Consider the following 18,681-nt stretch of genomic DNA (forward strand, 5'->3'; position numbering starts at 1 on the left):
TTTTTTTTTTTTTTCCCAGTAAAAATTAATTCTGATCAATCTTTTATTCTGAGAGAGTCTAAAGCTGTTCTTTCATTTAAAGGCTTACTTCACATTTTGTAAACAAGTAATAAATGCACATAATAAAATGTAAAGAAATGTGTATTTATTAATTTTTTTACCCTGCAGCCTGTAAAACATTGCACCTGTCGTCAGTAGATTGTAGGTGCAATACTAGGATCCTGCAGACTGCCAGTAAAGCTGCCAGTCCGTACCTCTCAGGGGGTGGGGGGGCTGTTGGGTGTTGCAGGCAGGTGTTCTTTGGTAGCATGTTACACCCTAAATACGGATGCGACATGTAATGTGTTACCAAAGCAACTTTAACATGCAAGTTGTGGGTAGATTATAATATTCACTCTTTTATATTATACAGGTCTGCACCGTAGAAGGAAAAAAGATTTGGCTGTGTCTGTGAAATTTATTACAGGGTAAATAAGGAGTGGGAATTTGTGACTTTGCTGCATCAGGCTGATTTTTTTTTTTTTTTAGCTAGGCGACTACACTTTCCCCAATCTCATATTAGGATGATGGGGAGCAGGTTTTGATCCACTGAGATTGGCCTATAGGGCTAATGCATTGCTTTTTGTTTTTACATTTCCATACATTCTTTTTTATAAGGTGAAAGCTGTGCTGGAGGATATTCCTTTTAAATCTCTTTTCAAAGCCTCACATAGGTTAGAGAGTGTAATCTGTTGTTTTGGTATGAAAAGACTGAAATGTATCAGTTACTCATTTTACATCTTAAACACTCTAACAATTAATCTATGTATGAGTGTGAATTGGTGCAAAAATCGATGAATGGTGTAGGCCAACTATGGAGCCAATTGAGGTTGAAGTCTAAAAATGCCTTAGATAATTGAAGCTGCTTAGACTTGCAGGCACAGTATATCTGCTTCTAGGCATCTGTACCTGTTAACACCCCACTAAACAAGAGATGTCATGTCGGACATCGTTCTTGTTTAAACCGATAGTGCTGCATGGGTGTGATGAACACCATCTAGCTTTACGAAAGTGGAAAGAATATTGACCAGAGAAGATTCTTACCTTTTATGATCATGGTTACCCCTCCCCCTTACTGGTGTCACAGAGCAGATGGGAAGGAAAAAAGACCTGTTCTGCTATGTGTACCGCAATCAAGAAAAGAAGCTGTGTTTTCTCTTACAGTCATTGAAGGACTCTGCTGTTCATTATTCTTGACCATAGGGTTATAGTGCCAACCTTCAGGAGTAGAACACTGTGCCAAAAAAAAAAACACAGCACTGCCTATGGACAGTCCTAACTAGCAGTCAATCTCCTCTCTGCTATATTCTGCTCAGCTCTGTTTTTTCTGTCTAGTGTAGGAGTAAGGACCTGGTTCCCTATTGGGACGTGTGGCTCCATGGTTTTTACCTTCTTTCCTGATATTTTTTCCTGTGAAGAACAGCTGGGCTGGGCGACAGGCTGGATAAACTACATCTTGTAGTAACCCCAACCTGGTCAGCGACCACATGCATGTCCCTTCACAATTCACTATTAATAGGTGGATTTGTCAGCCTTTTTCTCAGGTCTATGGTATTAAGGGCAAGGTTCCTTCTTCCAGTGAAGACCCATTCCAACAGGACTGTTAGTTCTTCCTGGGAGATTCAGCATAAAGCTTTTTCCTATTTAAGTGTGTAAGGCTGCTTACCTCCGTAGTTTTTTTTTTTTTTTTTTTTTTTTTGCCTCTGTGAGAACCAATTTTGGGCGAAAATTCTTGCAGGTGGATCTGTAGGGGGTCCCCCTATTTTGTTTGGATTTTTGACCTTGAAGTAAATGGTACAATAAATACTATTGTACCTATGTATTAATTTGTCTAACCCTATAGTTAGCTAGTCTATAGAAACTCTGACCACATGTTACTATTGATATCACAATAATACAAGGTTAGCTATGAAACCAAGCACACGGTTAATAAGTAATAAAGTCTTGTTTATTTCCCAAGGAAATAAATACGCTAGCATGAAAGATTAAAAGATATTACAATATTGCAAAGCTTACAATCAGAACATATAATACAAAACATCAAAGATACTTATCACAAGGCTCTCCATGAGACTTGCTTCTTCCAGCTATGCTCAGATGACCAAGAGAGGGCCATCACCTTGAGTCTGCTAAGCAAAATAGGTGAGTTGGAAGCTCTGGTGCATGAGGAGAGCTATGATGTAACCGGTATTGCTGAAACTTGGCTTCAATCCTCACATGACTGGGCTATTAATATTCCTGGATATGCACTCTTTCGGAGAGACAGGGTAAAATGGAAAGGTGGTGGTGTCTGTCTCTATGTGAGAAATGATCTCAAAGCAAGTGTGAAAGAGGACCTGGTTGATGGAGAGTGTGATGAGTCTGAAGCATTATGGGTGGAACTGCATATAGATGGGCGTAGTTCAAAGTTAATCATTGGAGTTTGTTACAGACCACCCAATGTTAACGAGGAGGTGGAGACTCAGCTCCTTGTACAGATGGAAAGGGCTGCAAGGGCTGGGGCAGTGATAATAATGGGGTATTTTAACTACCCAGAAATTGACTGGAGTAATGGCACTGCTGGGACAGTTAAAGGGCAAAAATTTAGAACCTATTACAGGACAATTTTATGGTCCAGTTTATTGAGGCCCCAACTAGGAATGAAGCTCTGTTGGACCTGGTAATCTCAAACCATGCAGAGCTTATTACTAATGTCCAGATAAAGGAACACCTGGGTAGCAGTGATCATAACATGATTTCATGTGATGTTAGCTGTAAACAAGAAATACATACGGGAAAGATAAAAACACTTCAAGAGAGCAAATTTTCCAAGGATGAGGGCTGCTCTCCAGGATTTAGACTGGGGGGGAATATTGGCATCGATAAACACAGAACAGAAATGGGAATTCTTCAAAAAGACTGTGACCTCACTGCAAAGTATATTCCCATGGGCAATATGTTTAAAAGGCTAAAAACAAAACCTATGTGGCTCACGGCCAAAGTTAAAGAAGCTATAAACAATAAGAAAAGAGCTTTTAAAAAATATGAAAATGAAGGAACACTAGTGTCGTTTAAATGTTACAAAGAATTTAACAGAACATGTAAAAAGGAAATCAAGGATGCAAAAATTCAAAACAAACGACAGATTGCAAAAGATAGTAGGACAAACCCCCAAAAATTCTTCAAATATATTAATAGTAAAAAGGCCAGGTCTGAGCATGTAGGCCCTTTACAAAATAATCTAGAGTGGGTGACTGGGGACAAAGAGAAGGCAAATTTATTAACCACTTCAGCCCCGGAAGATTTTACCCCCTTCCTGACCAGAGCGTTTTTTGCGATTCGGCACTGCGTCGCTTTAACTGACAATTGCGCGGTCGTGCGACGTGGCTCCCAAACAAAATTGACGTCCTTTTTTTTCCCACAAATAGAGCTTTCTTTTGGTGGTATTTGATCGCCTCTGCAATTTTTATTTTTTGCGCTATAAACAAAATAAGAGCGACAATTTTGAAAAAAACGCATTATTTTTTACATTTTGCTATAATAAATATCCCCCAAAATTATATAAAAAAATTTTTTTTTTCCTCAGTTTAGGCCGATCGTATTCTTCTACATATTTTTGGTAAAAAAAATCGCAATAAGCGTTTATTAATTGGTTTGCGCAAACGTTATAGCATTTACTAAATAGGGGATAGTTTTATGGCATTTTTATTAATAATTTTTTTTTATTAGTAATGGCGGCAATCAGCGATTTTTATTGTGACTGCGACGTTATGGCGGACATGTCGGACATTTTTTACACATTTTTGGGACCATTGTCATTTATACAGCGATCAGTGCGATTTAAAAATGCACTGGTTACTGTGTAAATGACACTGGCAGTGAAGGGGTTAACCACTAGGGGGCGGGGAGGGGTTAAGTGTGTCCTAGGGAGTGATTACTAACTGTAGGGGGATGGGCTCTGTGTGTGACGTCACTGATCTCTGCTCCAATGACAGGGAGCAGAGATCGAGTGACACTTGTCACTAGGCAGAACGGGGAGATGCTGTTTACAACGGTATCTCCCCGTTCGTCCTCTCCGTGAGGCGATCGCGGGTATCCCCGCGGTGATCGAGTCCACGGGACCCACGACCCGGCTCACGGAGATCCCGGCCGGCGCGCGCACGCCATTGGCACGGCGGGGAATTCAAATGGACGTACAGGCACGCCCATTTGCCCAGCCCTGCCATTCTGCCGACGTACATCGGCGTGCGCCGGTCGGGAACCGGTTAAATACTTTCTTCAGCTCTGTGTATACAAAGGAGCATGGGGCAACTTATGTCCATAATGGGGGTGGTAGTGACACAGCCCCGAATGATCCACAATGGCTCAAAAGTGATATGGTGCAGAATTATTTAGACAGAATAAAGGTGGATAAAGCACCTGGACCTGATGGCATCCACCCACGGATCCTAAAAGAATTGAGCTCTGTAGTTTCAAAGCCATTGTATCTAATTTTTAGGGTCTCATTAATGATGGGAATAGTACCACTGGATTGGCGTAGGGCGAACGTGGTGCCTATATTTAAAAAGGGATCAAAGTCTTTATCAAGTAACTATAGACCTGTTAGTTTAACTTCTATAGTCAGGAAGATACTGGAGCGTTTAATAAAAGCCCACATAGACGAGTTCTTGCTGGAAAAAAATTTTAAGCAACAGACAGCATGGATTCATGAAAGACAGAAGTTGTCAGACAAACCTGATTTCTTTTTATGAAGAGGTAAGTAAAATCTTGGACAGAAGGGTGGCTGTGGGTGTGGTATACTTGGATTTTGCAAAAGCGTTCAACACAGTTCCCCACACGCGGCTCATGTGTAAGGTAAAGTCTACAGGCTTGGAATTATCAGTTTGTAAATGGATAGAAAACTGGCTAAAAGACAGAATTCAGAGAGTAGTGGTTAATGATTCTTACACTGAATGGTCTAAGGTTATCAGTGGTGTACCCCAAGGTTCAGTGCTGGGACCCTTACTTTTTAATATCTTTATAAATGATATTGGGTCTGGGATCGAAAGTAACATTTCTGTCTTTGCAGATGACACCAAGCTATGCAGTGGAATAACGTCCTTACAGGATGTCTCCAATTTACAAGCAGACCTCAATGCACTGTCTAATTGGGCGACTACGTGGCAGATGAGGTTTAATCTTGAGAAATGTAAAGTTATGCACTTGGGGGCTAAGAATGTGCATGTATCATACATGCTAGGGGGAGTACAACTGGGGGAATCCGTGGTGGAGAAGGATCTGGGGGTTTTGGTAGATCATAAGCTCAATAATGGCATGCAATGCCAAGCTGCGGTTTCCAAAGCAAGCAAAGTCCTTTCTTGTATTAAGAGAGGTATGGACTCTAGAGAGAGCGATATAATTTTGCCCCTGTTCAAATCATTAGTAAGACCTCATCTGGAATATGCAGTTGAGTTTTGGCCACCAGTTCTCAAAAAGGATATCGGGGAACTGGAGAAAGTGCAGAGAAGGGCAACCAAACTGATAAGAGGCATGGAGGAGCTCAGCTATGAGGAAAGATTAGAGGAACTGAATTTATTCACTCTTGAGAAGAGGAGAATAAGGGGGGATATGACTCCCGCCATAGGTGGTTCTGGCCAGCTCAGTAGATAGCTTTAAGAAAGGCCTGGATACTTTCCTAAATGTACATAATATAACTGGGTACTAACATTTATAGATAAAGTTGATCGAGGGAAAATCCGATTGCCTCTTGGGGGATCAGGAAGGAATTTTTTTCCCCTGCTATAGCAAATTGGAGCATGCTCTGCTGGGGTTTTTTGCCTTCCTCTGGATCAACTGAGGGTATAAAATTGGGTATATTGGATTGCACAATATTTTTTATTTTATTTGTTGTTTTTAAGGTTGGACTGGATGGACTTGTGTCTTTTTTCAACCTGACTAACTATGTAACTTAGGCCCAAGCCAGGAGCAATCAGGGAAGGGACGAATTGCCTGTGTGTGTGCTCTTTTTACTCAAACATACGCGCCCACTCGTAGCCACCCCCTCTTGCCTCCTATCCAATTAGGTATTACCAAGCGGTAGTCCTTCTAATATGTATCCATTCTCCAGGAAGCATGCTCTATTGTCCACTAGGGGGCAGCGTTTGTCCATGAATCGCCCCTGTCCGACTTGGGTCAAATCTTAGCTTAACCCATCAGTCATCTTGGCAGCAGTGGCTCTCTTTGAAGCTTTGTTTGCAGACGTGTTAATCAAGCACTTCAATATTTATCACACAGGTGTGCTTGAGCCAAGCCATTGTTATTCTGATATGCTACAAAGCTTTGATGTGTAACTGGTTACATTCCAACTTAGGCCACTTGGCTGCATCAACCAGGAAATGAAATACCAAAAATACGATATTAAACCATGTTGACTTCCGACAGACCTTTAACAGAGAAAGCACAGAACCTTGCAGACATTACTGGTACCAGTAAAGGACAATAACACAGAATTGTCTAAAGTAATTTTATTACAAAATATTAAAATTCCTTTACATAAAACCAAAAGTTAGTACTAATTTGAAATGGTACAGGCCATATATTTACACTCCAACAGTGTTATCTTTGCTACTGTGTCAAGAGGTTGACGCGTTTCACAAAAGATTGCTTCCTCAGGACCTCAATGTCTTGACCACAAAGAAAACGGGCATATCCAGAGAAAACACAATTAATTCTAAACAGTAACATGCAACATAAGTCACAAGTATATTGTGTCCCCCCAGTTCACTTACATGTGCCACTCAGAGCAAATAAAAAACAATGATGTGCCATATACCATGAAGCTGTGATTTATTATGGGGCGCAGTAGAACCATATATAAAGACACAATTAAATCCTCTAAAAGGAGTGCAAAGGGTTAAAATCACCTCATCATAGAAGCTATGTATATGTACAAAGAATTAAAGTGGATGTAAACCCAATGTCATCCTTTCGAAACTACAGCCATAGGGGTTATCTATAAGGATATACATGCCTCCTGCATGTATCTTTATCTGTCAAATGTCTCCCCTCTGTCTGTTATGAGAGCCAAAAAACTGCAGATTCTGTGGGTGGGTTTGTTGTCTGGAGCTCGGTGGGTGGAGTCGTGATGTCAGTAGACTCCCCGCCCACCTCTACACTTCCCTTGTCAATATGCATTTTCTCCTGTGTATTTCTTACACTGAACTTCTGCTATGATCTCTAACATCCAGTGAAAACACAGGAAAGTAACCACATGACTTCAGCATGCCAAATCATGGAACAGCCAATCCTTGCAGAGCTGCTGAAGAAAGGAGTGAGGGTGGGAATTAAAAAAACAATGCATGTCTTAGGCTAGTGCACGAGATATGTAAATCACCTGTCACTCACAGCAAGGGGGAGGATTTGACAAAGTTTTTCTGTTTGTCAAGATTTATCTCGCTGAACAATAAAAGAGGATTGCTCAGAGCTGGATTAACTCTGTGTGGCAAGACTGGGCTCAAATGATAGGAAATCTTATACGCTACATTATGGCATAAAAAAAAAAAAAAAATTGGGGTTTATATCCACTTTAATGAATATATTAAATATCATTAATTATAATGATTAATGAGGATTGAATGGCATCTTTATATATGGTTCTACTGCGCTCCATAATAAATCACAGTTTCATGGTATATGGCACATCAATGGTTTTTATCTGCTCTGAGTGCACAAGTTCTACACCATCTTGCAAAAATTAGGATATCAAACTTTTTTTCAGTGCTCATACCCCTTGTCCTCAAAAGAAAGCTTAGTGTTTACATGAGTAAGTAGTAAAAGTTTTTCTTCTAATTGGAGAGCAATCAGCTGTGATAGAGATTTAGATGAGAAGCACAGAGACTGCATACATTTAGTAATGATCCATAAAGATGATCTGCACAACCGTTTCAGCTCTAAAATCTTGCTTTTATTCAGGAAACCACAGTGTACAGTACACAAATGCAGTCAGTTGACGTGTTTCAGCCTACACGGCTTTAATCATATTTATGATTAAAGCCGTGTAGGCTGAAATGCGTCAACTGACTGCATTTGTGCACTGTACACTGTGGTTTCCTGAATAAAATGATTAAAGCTGTGTAGGCTGAAACGCGTCAACTGACTGCATTTGTGTACTGTACACTGTGGTTTTCTGAATAAAAGCAAGATTTTAGAGCTGAAACTGTTGTGTGGATCATCTTTATGGATCGTTACTCTCAGATGGGCTACTGCGGATCAAGCAGCTGTGAGTTCTGCTGATGGTGGATTATATGGGTAGCAGCACTGAAACCTTTGTTTGCATAGAGTAGGAATGATTACATTTATTTATAAAGTATCTGTACTGATCATTTATGTCCAATGTGTAAGTCTGTTTGGGCAGTACTCTGGCTTAGTAGTTAGAAGTCCTGACCTGCAGCACGAAGGTCCTCTGAATCCCAAACAGGGCACTACCATGTTCTCTCTGTGCTTGAGTGGGTTTGCTCTGGTACTCAAGTTTCCTCCCACACTCTTGCTAGTAGATTAATTGGTTCATGTCTAAATTGGACCTAAAGTGTGTAAGTATGCACATAAGATAGGGGCCTTAGATTGTATTCTCCTTGAAGGCAGGGACTGACATGAATGTATACTATGTAAAGTGCTGCATAAAATTGTTGGTGCTATTTAAATACCTATAATAAATGGGAAAAAAAATACACATTAAAGTTGTTTGTTTTTCTATTTCATTATTCCTGATATCTTTTTGCTCTTAGAGGCCAGTTAAATTTTTTCCTGTTGTCTTGCAGTGGAACGAGTAAAAGAGCAATTAAAGCTTTCATTGGATGGCAAACATGGCACAGTGCAGACGGGTGAATTGACTGTCATTTTTGATGGTTTGATTGTAGAACCCGAGTCACTTACATCATGTAATTCCACAGACCCTTCTCCCAGTAAGTGTATGCTACTGTACTGAAAATCAAGCAACCCTTTGAATATGTTCTGAATTAAGTTATAACACTTTCTGTGTTTTTAGTGGAAATCCAGCAGAATGGTGATGCAATTCACGAGAATGGGGAATCCTCTTCAGATGCTCGAACTGGGTATGAGATGAATTCTTTTGAATGGTGACTCTAATGTAACTGTGTTCAGGTTGTGACAGAACTCAATGATTTACTTGATGTTTGCTACCTATGAGCATTGAAATGTGGATGAAATGGAGCATTAGATAAATAAATGAGAATATGTCCATTGTCTGTAAAATCTCTCACTTTGCAGACTTTTGGGGGATCAATAAAGCTGAACTCCAGGCGCTTAAAGACACAAACGCATCTCTGTAATCATAACTATTTAATGAAATGTATTTTTAAATGCCCCCTCATCCCCTTTATACTTATGTGAGCCCTCACTCGATCCAGTGCTGTGTCCGTCTGTAGTGGTTCTGTCCCTTCTCCCAGCTCTCACAGCTTGGCCAATGGCTCCAACTGCTTTCAGTCAAATACTGTGAGGGGGAGACGGGCCTTGCTGTCTGTGTCTACAGACACAGGCATTGCAGGTCGGGATCGAGCCAGTGAGTGTGCCACAATAGGAAGTGGCTTCCTATAGTTGCACGATGAGAAGAGAAGAAGCCAGTACACAGAGCAGGTAAATATACACCTGTTTGTTGTTTAACCGCTTTCCTACCGGCCACAGTATATATACGTTGCCGTAGAGAAGCGGTTGTACCAGGATCACGGTTTAAGCTACAACCATGATCCCAGTATAATTTTTTAGCCCCATAGATACTCTTTCAAGTAAAAATAATCTGCGCGGCAAACAGCCACTGTAATACTTTTACAGGTGGCGAAATGGGGTCCGATCTGTGTCTGATCGACTGTATTGGACCCCAAAGGAGAGATGGGGGGTCTAATAGACCCCCTGATCTCTGCATAAAAAGTACCTGTCACTGCTATTGCTGTCACATGTGATGTTTACATTCCTTTTGACAGCAATAATAGTGATCTAAATTTTAATTTTTTTAAAGAAAGGTCCTGACCGCAGTGGCGAATGCACATCTAGGTCATGAACGCATATGTAAAAAGTGATGGCAACACACATGTGCGGTATCACCGTGAACGTCAGAGCAAGGAGTAATTCTAGCCGCAGACCTCCTGTGTAAATTTAAACTGGTAACCTGCAAAGGCTTTTAAAGCATCACCTTGGGATAATTTAAAGTACCATAGTTTGTCGCCATTCAATGAATGTGCACAATTTCAAAGTGCGTTATGTTTGGTACTTATTTACTCTTGTAACCTCTTTTATATTTTACCAAAAATTTGGTAATATATTGTGTTTATCTTCACTAAAATTCATTTGTTTTTTTTCCAAAAAAATTGCGTTTGAAAAAGCACAAATACCATGTGACATAAAAATTTGCAACACCCAGCATTTTATTCTCTAAGGCCTTTGTTTAAAAAAAAAAAAAAAAAATATATACTGTATTTTTCGCACCTGACCATAAGACGCACCTAGGTTTTAGAGGAGGAAAACAAGAAAAATTTTGAACCAAATGGAGTACTAAAATATTTTGCAGTGCCCATTAAACGCAGCCTGACCAGTGCCAAAGAAACGCAGCCTGACCAGTGCCAAAGAAACGCAGCCTGACCAGTGCCAAAGAAACGCAGCCTGACCAGTGCCAAAGAAACGCAGCCTGACCAGTGCCAAAGAAACGCAGCCTGACCAGTGCCAAAGAAACGCAGCCTGACCAGTGCCAAAGAAACGCAGCCTGACCAGGGCCATAAACACGCAGCCTGACCAGGGCCATAAACACGCAGCCTGACCAGGGCCATAAACACGCAGCCTGACCAGGGCCATAAACACGCAGCCTGACCAGGGCCATAAACACGCAGCCTGACCAGGGCCATAAACACGCAGCCTGACCAGGGCCATAAACACGCAGCCTGACCAGTGCCATAAACACGCAGCCTGACCAGTGCCATAAACACGCAGCCTGACCAGTGCCATAAACACGCAGCCTGACCAGTGCCATAAACACGCAGCCTGACCAGTGCCATAAACACGCAGCCTGACCAGTGCCATAAACACGCAGCCTGACCAGTGCCATAAACACGCAGCCTGACCAGGGCCATAAACACGCAGCCTGACCAGGGCCATAAACACGCAGCCTGACCAGGGCCATAAACACGCAGCCTGACCAGGGCCATAAACACGCAGCCTGACCAGGGCCATAAACACGCAGCCTGACCAGGGCCATAAACACGCAGCCTGACCAGGGCCATAAACACGCAGCCTGACCAGGGCCATAAACACGCAGCCTGACCAGGGCCATAAACACGCAGCCTGACCAGGGCCATAAACACGCAGCCTGACCAGGGCCATAAACTGTCCCCTGCTCTCCTGTCTGTTCCGGCGGTGACGGAGCAGTGCCAGCGGTGACGGGGGCCAGTGCCTGACGTATATTGGCACCATAAGAGGCAGAGACATTTTCCCCCATATTTCTGGGGGAAAAAGTGCATCTTATGGTCCGAAAAATACGGTAATGTTTGGGGGGTTCTTAGTAATTCTCAAAAGTAATTGCAAAAAAAAAATACATTTTACAAGTAAGGCACCTTTCACACAGGCCCCTCCATTTGGCGGACTCTGCTTGCTCAGAGGGGGATCGGTCCGCTGATGAGTCATCAGGTGGATGACGGGTCCATCTTCGCTCACTGTGCAGAGCGGAGACGGATCCACTCCGGCTCTCCTCTATGGGGAGATCTGGTGAAAACGGACTGCCTGTCTGTTTTCATCTGATCGTATTCATTCCGACCTGACAGATGGATGGAAAATAGGACCACCATCTGTCTAGATTTGGCGGACAGGATCAAATCATTTAGCGGCAGATGTCACAGCTGACATCTGCCGCTCCATAGGGGAGAGTGCAATGTCCGACCTGGTCCGCCTGAAAAACTGACAGGCGAACCTGATCGGACAGCCTGTGTGAAAGGGGCCTAAGAGAAATTTCAGAAATAGGCTTGGGGAGAAAGTGGTTAAAAAAAAAAAAAAAGTTTGCAATTTAAGTTTTTACCAGGTGGATTTTAAGGCTTTTTCTTTATTGTACACCAAGGGACACAGAGCAGCCATAATAATTATTATGTGGGTTATATACCACCTTTAGGTGAATGGACACTGGCAGATCAATCAAACAGGAAATCATCCCCTATACAACCGCTCCTATACAGGAATTACTTCAGTTTTTTCGCCACTGTCTGTAAGGTGGTGGTCACTGATGTGATACATTGCTCTTGGAGCATACTTGAAGGTCTGGACAGTTCTATTAAAGCAAAGTTCCATCCAAAAGTGGAACGTCCGCTCAAAAGTGGAGCTTGCGCTCATTTGTCTACTCCCTCGGCACCTTACGTAGGGGGGGAGTGGATACCTGACAGGTACCCTGACCCCACTTCCGGGAGACTGGGCCGTGGCAAATTACATCAGCGGTTAGGCTCCCTCCTCCCCCCCGCTGCTGGGCCAGTAGGAGAGCGCAGTGGTGCCTCACGCATGGAAATCACGGCAGCAGCACCCGACAGCCGATGGAAACATCAGCTGCATGCCGACATCGCTGGACTCCATGACAGGTAAGTGTCCTATTATTAAAAGTCAGCAGCTGCAGTATCTGTAGCTGCTGGCTTTTATTGTTTGCAGGGGTGGGCGGACCTCCGCTTTTAAGAATTGTGGACTTCAGTCAGATCCATTCAGAAAACCTGTCAGCCAAAATGCCTCATTGGATAGGAGAGAAGATTCCTCGAGGTTTGCCTGTAATGCAGCTTTACAGAGCTGGACCCTGCATAATGAAACCCTGTGCAGTGTTAGTTCTGACCAAGGTGTTTTCCTGCAGGGTACTATACAGGTCCAGGGGAGTGGACCCTAAATTAAGGGGGACCCAGTCCCTGAAGGTCTTTTATGACAAAGCCCGCTGGTGAAAGTTGGACTACTGTTCTATTCAGAGTCCACAAGCAGGAATGGTAAGTCTGTATTTTTGCAGTTTCTCTTTTAAAACAATAAATAAAAAAGATCGGACTGTCTGGTCTTCTCTCAGTGGCCACTGGGGGCTGTGTGCTGTTTAATCATGCTCTGTGTACTTCTTAGGAGAGTGGGCTGCTGTTTCTCCTCCAGCCACTTGAGGGTGCAGGCTCGCTCAGTATGGCCTATTTCTATATAGGCAGGAAGTGGAGGGGCGACCATGTCTACCATGTGGACAGCAGGTTCAGCAGGGCTTCTTGAGACATAACAGCAGCCCATGGATACTAATGAAGTGTGAGTTTTTACTATGGGAGAAATGTGTGGCCAGACAAATCATGATTATATACTGCATACTTGCTGCTTAATCCGGGGGCCTGTACAACTGTAAGTCAACAGTTACCCTATACGGGTATTGCTGCACTCTAAGGTGTTGTGTCTCCGGAATAATGTGCATTTGGTCTGCAGGACCTACTTTTAGGCTGCTCTAAAGCAGAAAAAAGGCTGCATGGGATGCATATGTGCTTGGCTAATCCTGCAAAACTAGTATGGGGTCAAGTGCAGTTGGGCAGGTGCAGCATAGTATACATGCTTGCAAACTTGTTGCTTAAATGCATGTTTGAATAAACACATGTTTTGCATAGATGTTGCATAGATACATATGGCAAAAGCACGTGTTTGAAAGAACATGGGCATTGGTGCACTTTAAGGAGTTGTCTCCAGAATTTATTTTCTCAGATGGTAAAGCTGCCGATTCCTCTTGGCAAAAAGCCTCCAGGTCCTGTAAATTCTTGGGCTGTCTTGCATGAACTGCACATTTTGAAATCTCCCCAGAGTGGCTCAATGATATTGAGGTCAGGAGACTGGGATGGCCTCATAACCTTCACTTTATTCTGCTGTAGCCAATGACAGGTCGACTTGGCCTTGTGTTTTGGATCATTGTCATGTTGGAATGTCCAAGTACGTCCCATGCGCAGCTTCCTGGCTGATGAATGCAAATGTTCCTCCAGTATTTTTTGATAACATACTGCATTCATCTTGCCATCAATTTTGACCAAATTTCCTGTGCCTTTATAGCTCGCACATCCCCAAAACATCAGCGATCCACCTCCGTGTTTCACAGTAGGAACAGTGTACCTTTCATCATAGGCTTTGTTGACTCCTTTCTAAATGTAGTGTTTATGGTTGTGGCCAAAAAGTAAAATTTTGGTCTCATCACTCCAAATGACTTTGTGCCAGAATGTTTGAGGCTTGTCTCTGTGCTGTTTGGCGTATTGTAAGCGGGATACTTTGTGGCATTTGTGTAGTAATGTTTTTTTCTGGCGACTCGACCATGCAGCCCATCTTTCTTCAAGTGCTTCCTTATTGTGCATCTTGAAACAGCCACACCACATGTTTTCAGAGCGTCCTGTATTTCACCTGAAGTTGTGTGGGTTTTGCTTTGCATCCCAAACAATTTTCCTGGCAATTGTGGCTGAAATTTTAGTTGGTCTACCTGACCGTGGTTTGGTTTTAACAGAACCCCTCATTTTCCACTTCTTTTTTTTTAACTTTATAATTTTATTGAAACATTTTTCATTTAACATTATTACTAACAAGCGACCATCCCCCCCCCCCCCACCCCCTTACATATACATCTAAAAAAAAGTAGAAAAAGAGGCAATTTCTTAGGAAAGCTCCCAAGTATTTAGACCATCAGCCTCTCTTTTTCCCTCCATTCAATTCCTCCATAACCAACCCTCCACTTCCCCTCCTCTACCACCCAGTCCACCCTATTTCATCTTTTATCCAGGATTTCCCTCCCCCTCTGCAGCCTAGTACAGATAGCCTTACATCCGGGTTCAGAAGCCCCCGAATACCAGGTTTGTAGCTCCAGTTACCTCTTTCCAATACTGGAATCATTTTGGGAACCTCCAGAACATATAGATCGAATCCCCTTCTGTTTCCCCAGCTGGCATCTGGTCTACAGCCAAACAAAAAAAGCTTTTGAGGGGTATAATATGCTCTATATAGCAAAAATAACTCTGACATCCTTTGTGAGGGGGAGAGTGAGACCTATGGGCTCAATTCCAGAATTCTACTCCACTGCTCTAAAGTTATGGGCCCTACGTCTTGTTCCCATCTCCTCCTACTCTGTGGGGCCTCTGTCCCTTCCAGGCTCCATATATATATATATATATATATATATATATATATATATATATATATATATATATATATATATATATATATATATATATATATATATATATATATATATATATATGTGTGTGTGTATAATGTGTGAGTATAATCCAGAGATCAAGCCTATTAAAGTTTTTGCATTGATTACTTTCTGGAGCAACAAATTCTTGCTCCATTCCAATGTCCTCTCTTTAAATTTTTCTCTTAAGGCATGCCTAATCTGTAGGTACCTGAAAAATGATTTATTCGGTATAGCATATTCTCTCAATTCCTGAAAGGATTTCAGAGCAAGCACACCCCATACAATTTTACTGTGGAAAATACTGCGTTTTTTTCACTGGGTCTCCCAATCCCCGGACATTCCAAGAGCATATAGTTAACGTTTTTGACTGCAAGTGTGGCAAGTTACTTATAATTCAAGCTTCCCAGAGCTAATTGTGTAAATTCTATAGACATTTATGTAATCTTTCTATATAATCCAATACCAATTTTTCTTGTGTTTCTTTCTTTTTGTAACAAAATATTTCATATATAAGGTGCATTTCTTCATACAGCCCCTCAAAAACCTTTCATACCATTAATATCGCGCTCCTACCTCACTCTTTTCCTCTCTGGGTTTTTCTTGGGGACTTCTAAAGTGACCTTTCAATGTGTTCATAGTGATAAATGTTGCTGCCCTAGTGCACAATCCCTCTCCCCTCCCACCCCCCCACCCCCCCACCCCCCCCACCCCCCCCCCAAAAAAAAGTGGAAAAAAAACAATAAGAACAAAAAAAAACTTTCCCCAACCCTCTCAATGAGAGGGGAGCTGTGTACATATTACCCTCTTTACCCTAAATACAAACCCCCACCCCAACTCCTTTGTATTCTAAATTTGTGATCTACAGCGTCATTAATTTAAGTATACTACCTATTATGCTCCTGGTTTTCTATATTCATCACATTGCTTATTGGTTCATCTATAATTTTCCCTTATGGGTTGCCAGCCACCCGCCACTCCTTCCGGTGTGTCAAAATAAAAAAAAAGTCTCTCTCAATGCGGTTACCCATAGTCTTGCTAGATATAACAGGGCGTAAGTTACTTTCAATTGCTGTCATTTACATTTGATTTCCACAAACTTAGCCCTCCGTTATTGCAGTTCCGGTGAAAAATCTGGGTAAGTGGAAACCCTAACGCCGTTATAGAGTATATTACACATTTCTCTCGCCTTCTGTAGTATGGTGACACTCTAATAAAGCATTTTTACCAGGAGGGATCTTGGGTAGCCTCCTGGTGGAGGAGGTCTGGAGGGCACCCTGTGAGCTCTCTCCATTGCAAAAAAGGTGGAAAAAGTGTCTTTTCTAAATAATTCCTTAAACCACTTTTCCAAAAATGCTATAGGGTCCATTCAGGGAGCCCCACAATCCTCAAATTTTTTCTGCATATTCTGTTTTCCATGTCATCCATTTTTATCTCATAATTAGCCATTTGTTCTCTTACAGTTCTTATCTCCCACTTAAGGGGGTTCAAGTCATCTTCCCCTAGACTAACTCTCCTCTCAAGGGCGGTTGTCCTTTTGCATACTTTTTGCAGGTCATGTCTTACAAAGGACAGCTCTTCCCGGATAGTTTTAAGCTGGTCAATTCACATAAAGAAAACTTACATGAGTTAATTGCTTGCAGGACCTCTTTCAGTGACGGTTCCCCTACTGTTGGAGCTCCAGCCCTATGTGGGGACTCTGAGGTAACCGGGATCGTCTCCCCTGCAGGTTTTTCTCCTGCAGTGTCCATCTCCAATACAGCTGCTGCCTGACCATGGCCTTGACTCTTTCTAGCGGCTGAAGCCCCTGGCTGTGTTTTTAGATTGTGCCTGCACATTCTGCTGCCCTGCTTTTGTGGGTGTCTGGCCTGGGGTATGCACAAAGCACTTTAATTTAGCCGCTGCCTGGTTCCCCTTCAGATTTCTTTGTGGCTGTGTACTAGCACTAGTGCCATCCTGCTGTGTTGGGTCTTCCCCCCCCCTCTTCCTGGTCATGGCGAAATATTATGATGGCCCAGTGCCTCCTTCACCAGCCTCCCCCACTCAGGGCAAAAAGACACCTGCTCCTTAGTTGAAATAAAAAGGGAGGCGGAGATGGCGCCCAAAAATATGCTCACACCAGTCCCAGGGATATCTTCTCAGCTGCAGGGATCCCGATATCCACCAGATGCCGCTATAGGGCAGGCTAATTCACCCTTTGATAAATATATTATCCTTGTTTAAGCAGGGGCTACTCACTTTTAGCCTCTGAGTCTCTCTCCTCTCCTCTCTCTGCTCAGTCTTGGGGAACCTCTGTTGCCCAGCCAATGTAAGTTCTCCTCCTTTCAGCTGCAGGCTAAAATGTACTGGACATCCACACTCAGCGCTGAGGATGCTGGCAGAGACGCCAACGAAAGCACAGGTGTCTCTCCTCCCTCCGTAACTCCCCAGCAATTGTTAGCTTCCCCTGGGCTGTAGTGGCTGGATCGTTGCGGATGGGAGCAGTTTCCAGCGTTACTACCTCTGCATCACACAGGATCTCTTACAGAGCTGGAGCGGAGCTGGGTCGCACACGTCCTCTCACGAAGACCCCATTTTCCACTTCTTGATTAGAGTTTGAACACTGCTGATTGGCATTCTCAGTTCCTTGGATATCTTTTTATATCCCTTTCCTGTTCTATACAGTTCAACTATCTTTTCCCACAGATCCTTTGATAATTTTTTAGCAAAAGGAAAAAAGGAGGGACTTTGTAGGCACAGTAACACCAAGTATATATAACAAAAATAATTTATTGAGAAAAACATATAAATAAAGACCAGTTAAAAACCACAAATCACATACTAGATACATAGTAACTCGGACATGAGGATAACCATCCAGAGTAGCGACAGGTCCGAGAAGATGGCTGGATAGCAGATCAACGGAAGGTTAATGCATATCACACAAAAGCTCAACACGTTGCGCGTGTCTTCACGCTTCTTCAGGAGCAGAAAATGTGTGGTGGCTATGAAAATACATAACGTAATAATTAGTATATAAAACCATAGAATCGGACATACAAAACAATGCAAAATACTATGATTTGAGAACCTGTACTGGTCAGACCAATACGGCAGAGGATAGGCCACCGGGGGGGGGGCGCAGTGAAAAGTCACCATGGGGGTGTGCAGAACATAGTACTATACTGTACCTAAGAGGTGTGTCATGGTAGAAAAATTTTTGAGTCCATATACAGACCAAGTATAGAGACAAGATAGAGGATAAGGAAAAGGAAAGGACAGAAGGGGGGGGGGGGAGGGGGGCAAAATAAGTACTTACTGGGTAAAAATGTCTATGATCATATAGAATGACCCGCAGATGTAGGAGAAGGGGGACGGTGCAGTTAAGCACCACACGTATGGTTCAATAAGGGTGTATGGATTAATAATGTAACCTACAGAAAAATATAAATTCAATAAAAAAAGGTAGACAAGTCAAGGACTTTTTAGTTTATAGAGTA

At 42.5% G+C, this 18,681-nt stretch overlaps 1 protein-coding gene across 4 annotated transcripts in view; it reads left to right on the forward strand.

The window, feature by feature from the left end:
* WWP1 (WW domain containing E3 ubiquitin protein ligase 1) overlaps nt 1-18,681 on the forward strand; it is a 280,186-nt gene that overhangs the window by 171,563 nt on the left and 89,942 nt on the right. For all 4 annotated transcript variants that reach the window (XM_073631909.1, XM_073631908.1, XM_073631910.1 and 1 more), the window contains 2 exons: nt 8,814-8,957; nt 9,041-9,107. In XM_073631909.1, the coding sequence (XP_073488010.1) occupies nt 8,814-8,957; nt 9,041-9,107 (211 nt within the window). The remainder of the gene's footprint in view (nt 1-8,813; nt 8,958-9,040; nt 9,108-18,681) is intronic.

This window comes from Aquarana catesbeiana, linkage group LG05, assembly GCF_042186555.1.
Source record: "Aquarana catesbeiana isolate 2022-GZ linkage group LG05, ASM4218655v1, whole genome shotgun sequence".
In the NCBI taxonomy this organism is placed as follows: Eukaryota; Metazoa; Chordata; class Amphibia; order Anura; family Ranidae; genus Aquarana; species Aquarana catesbeiana.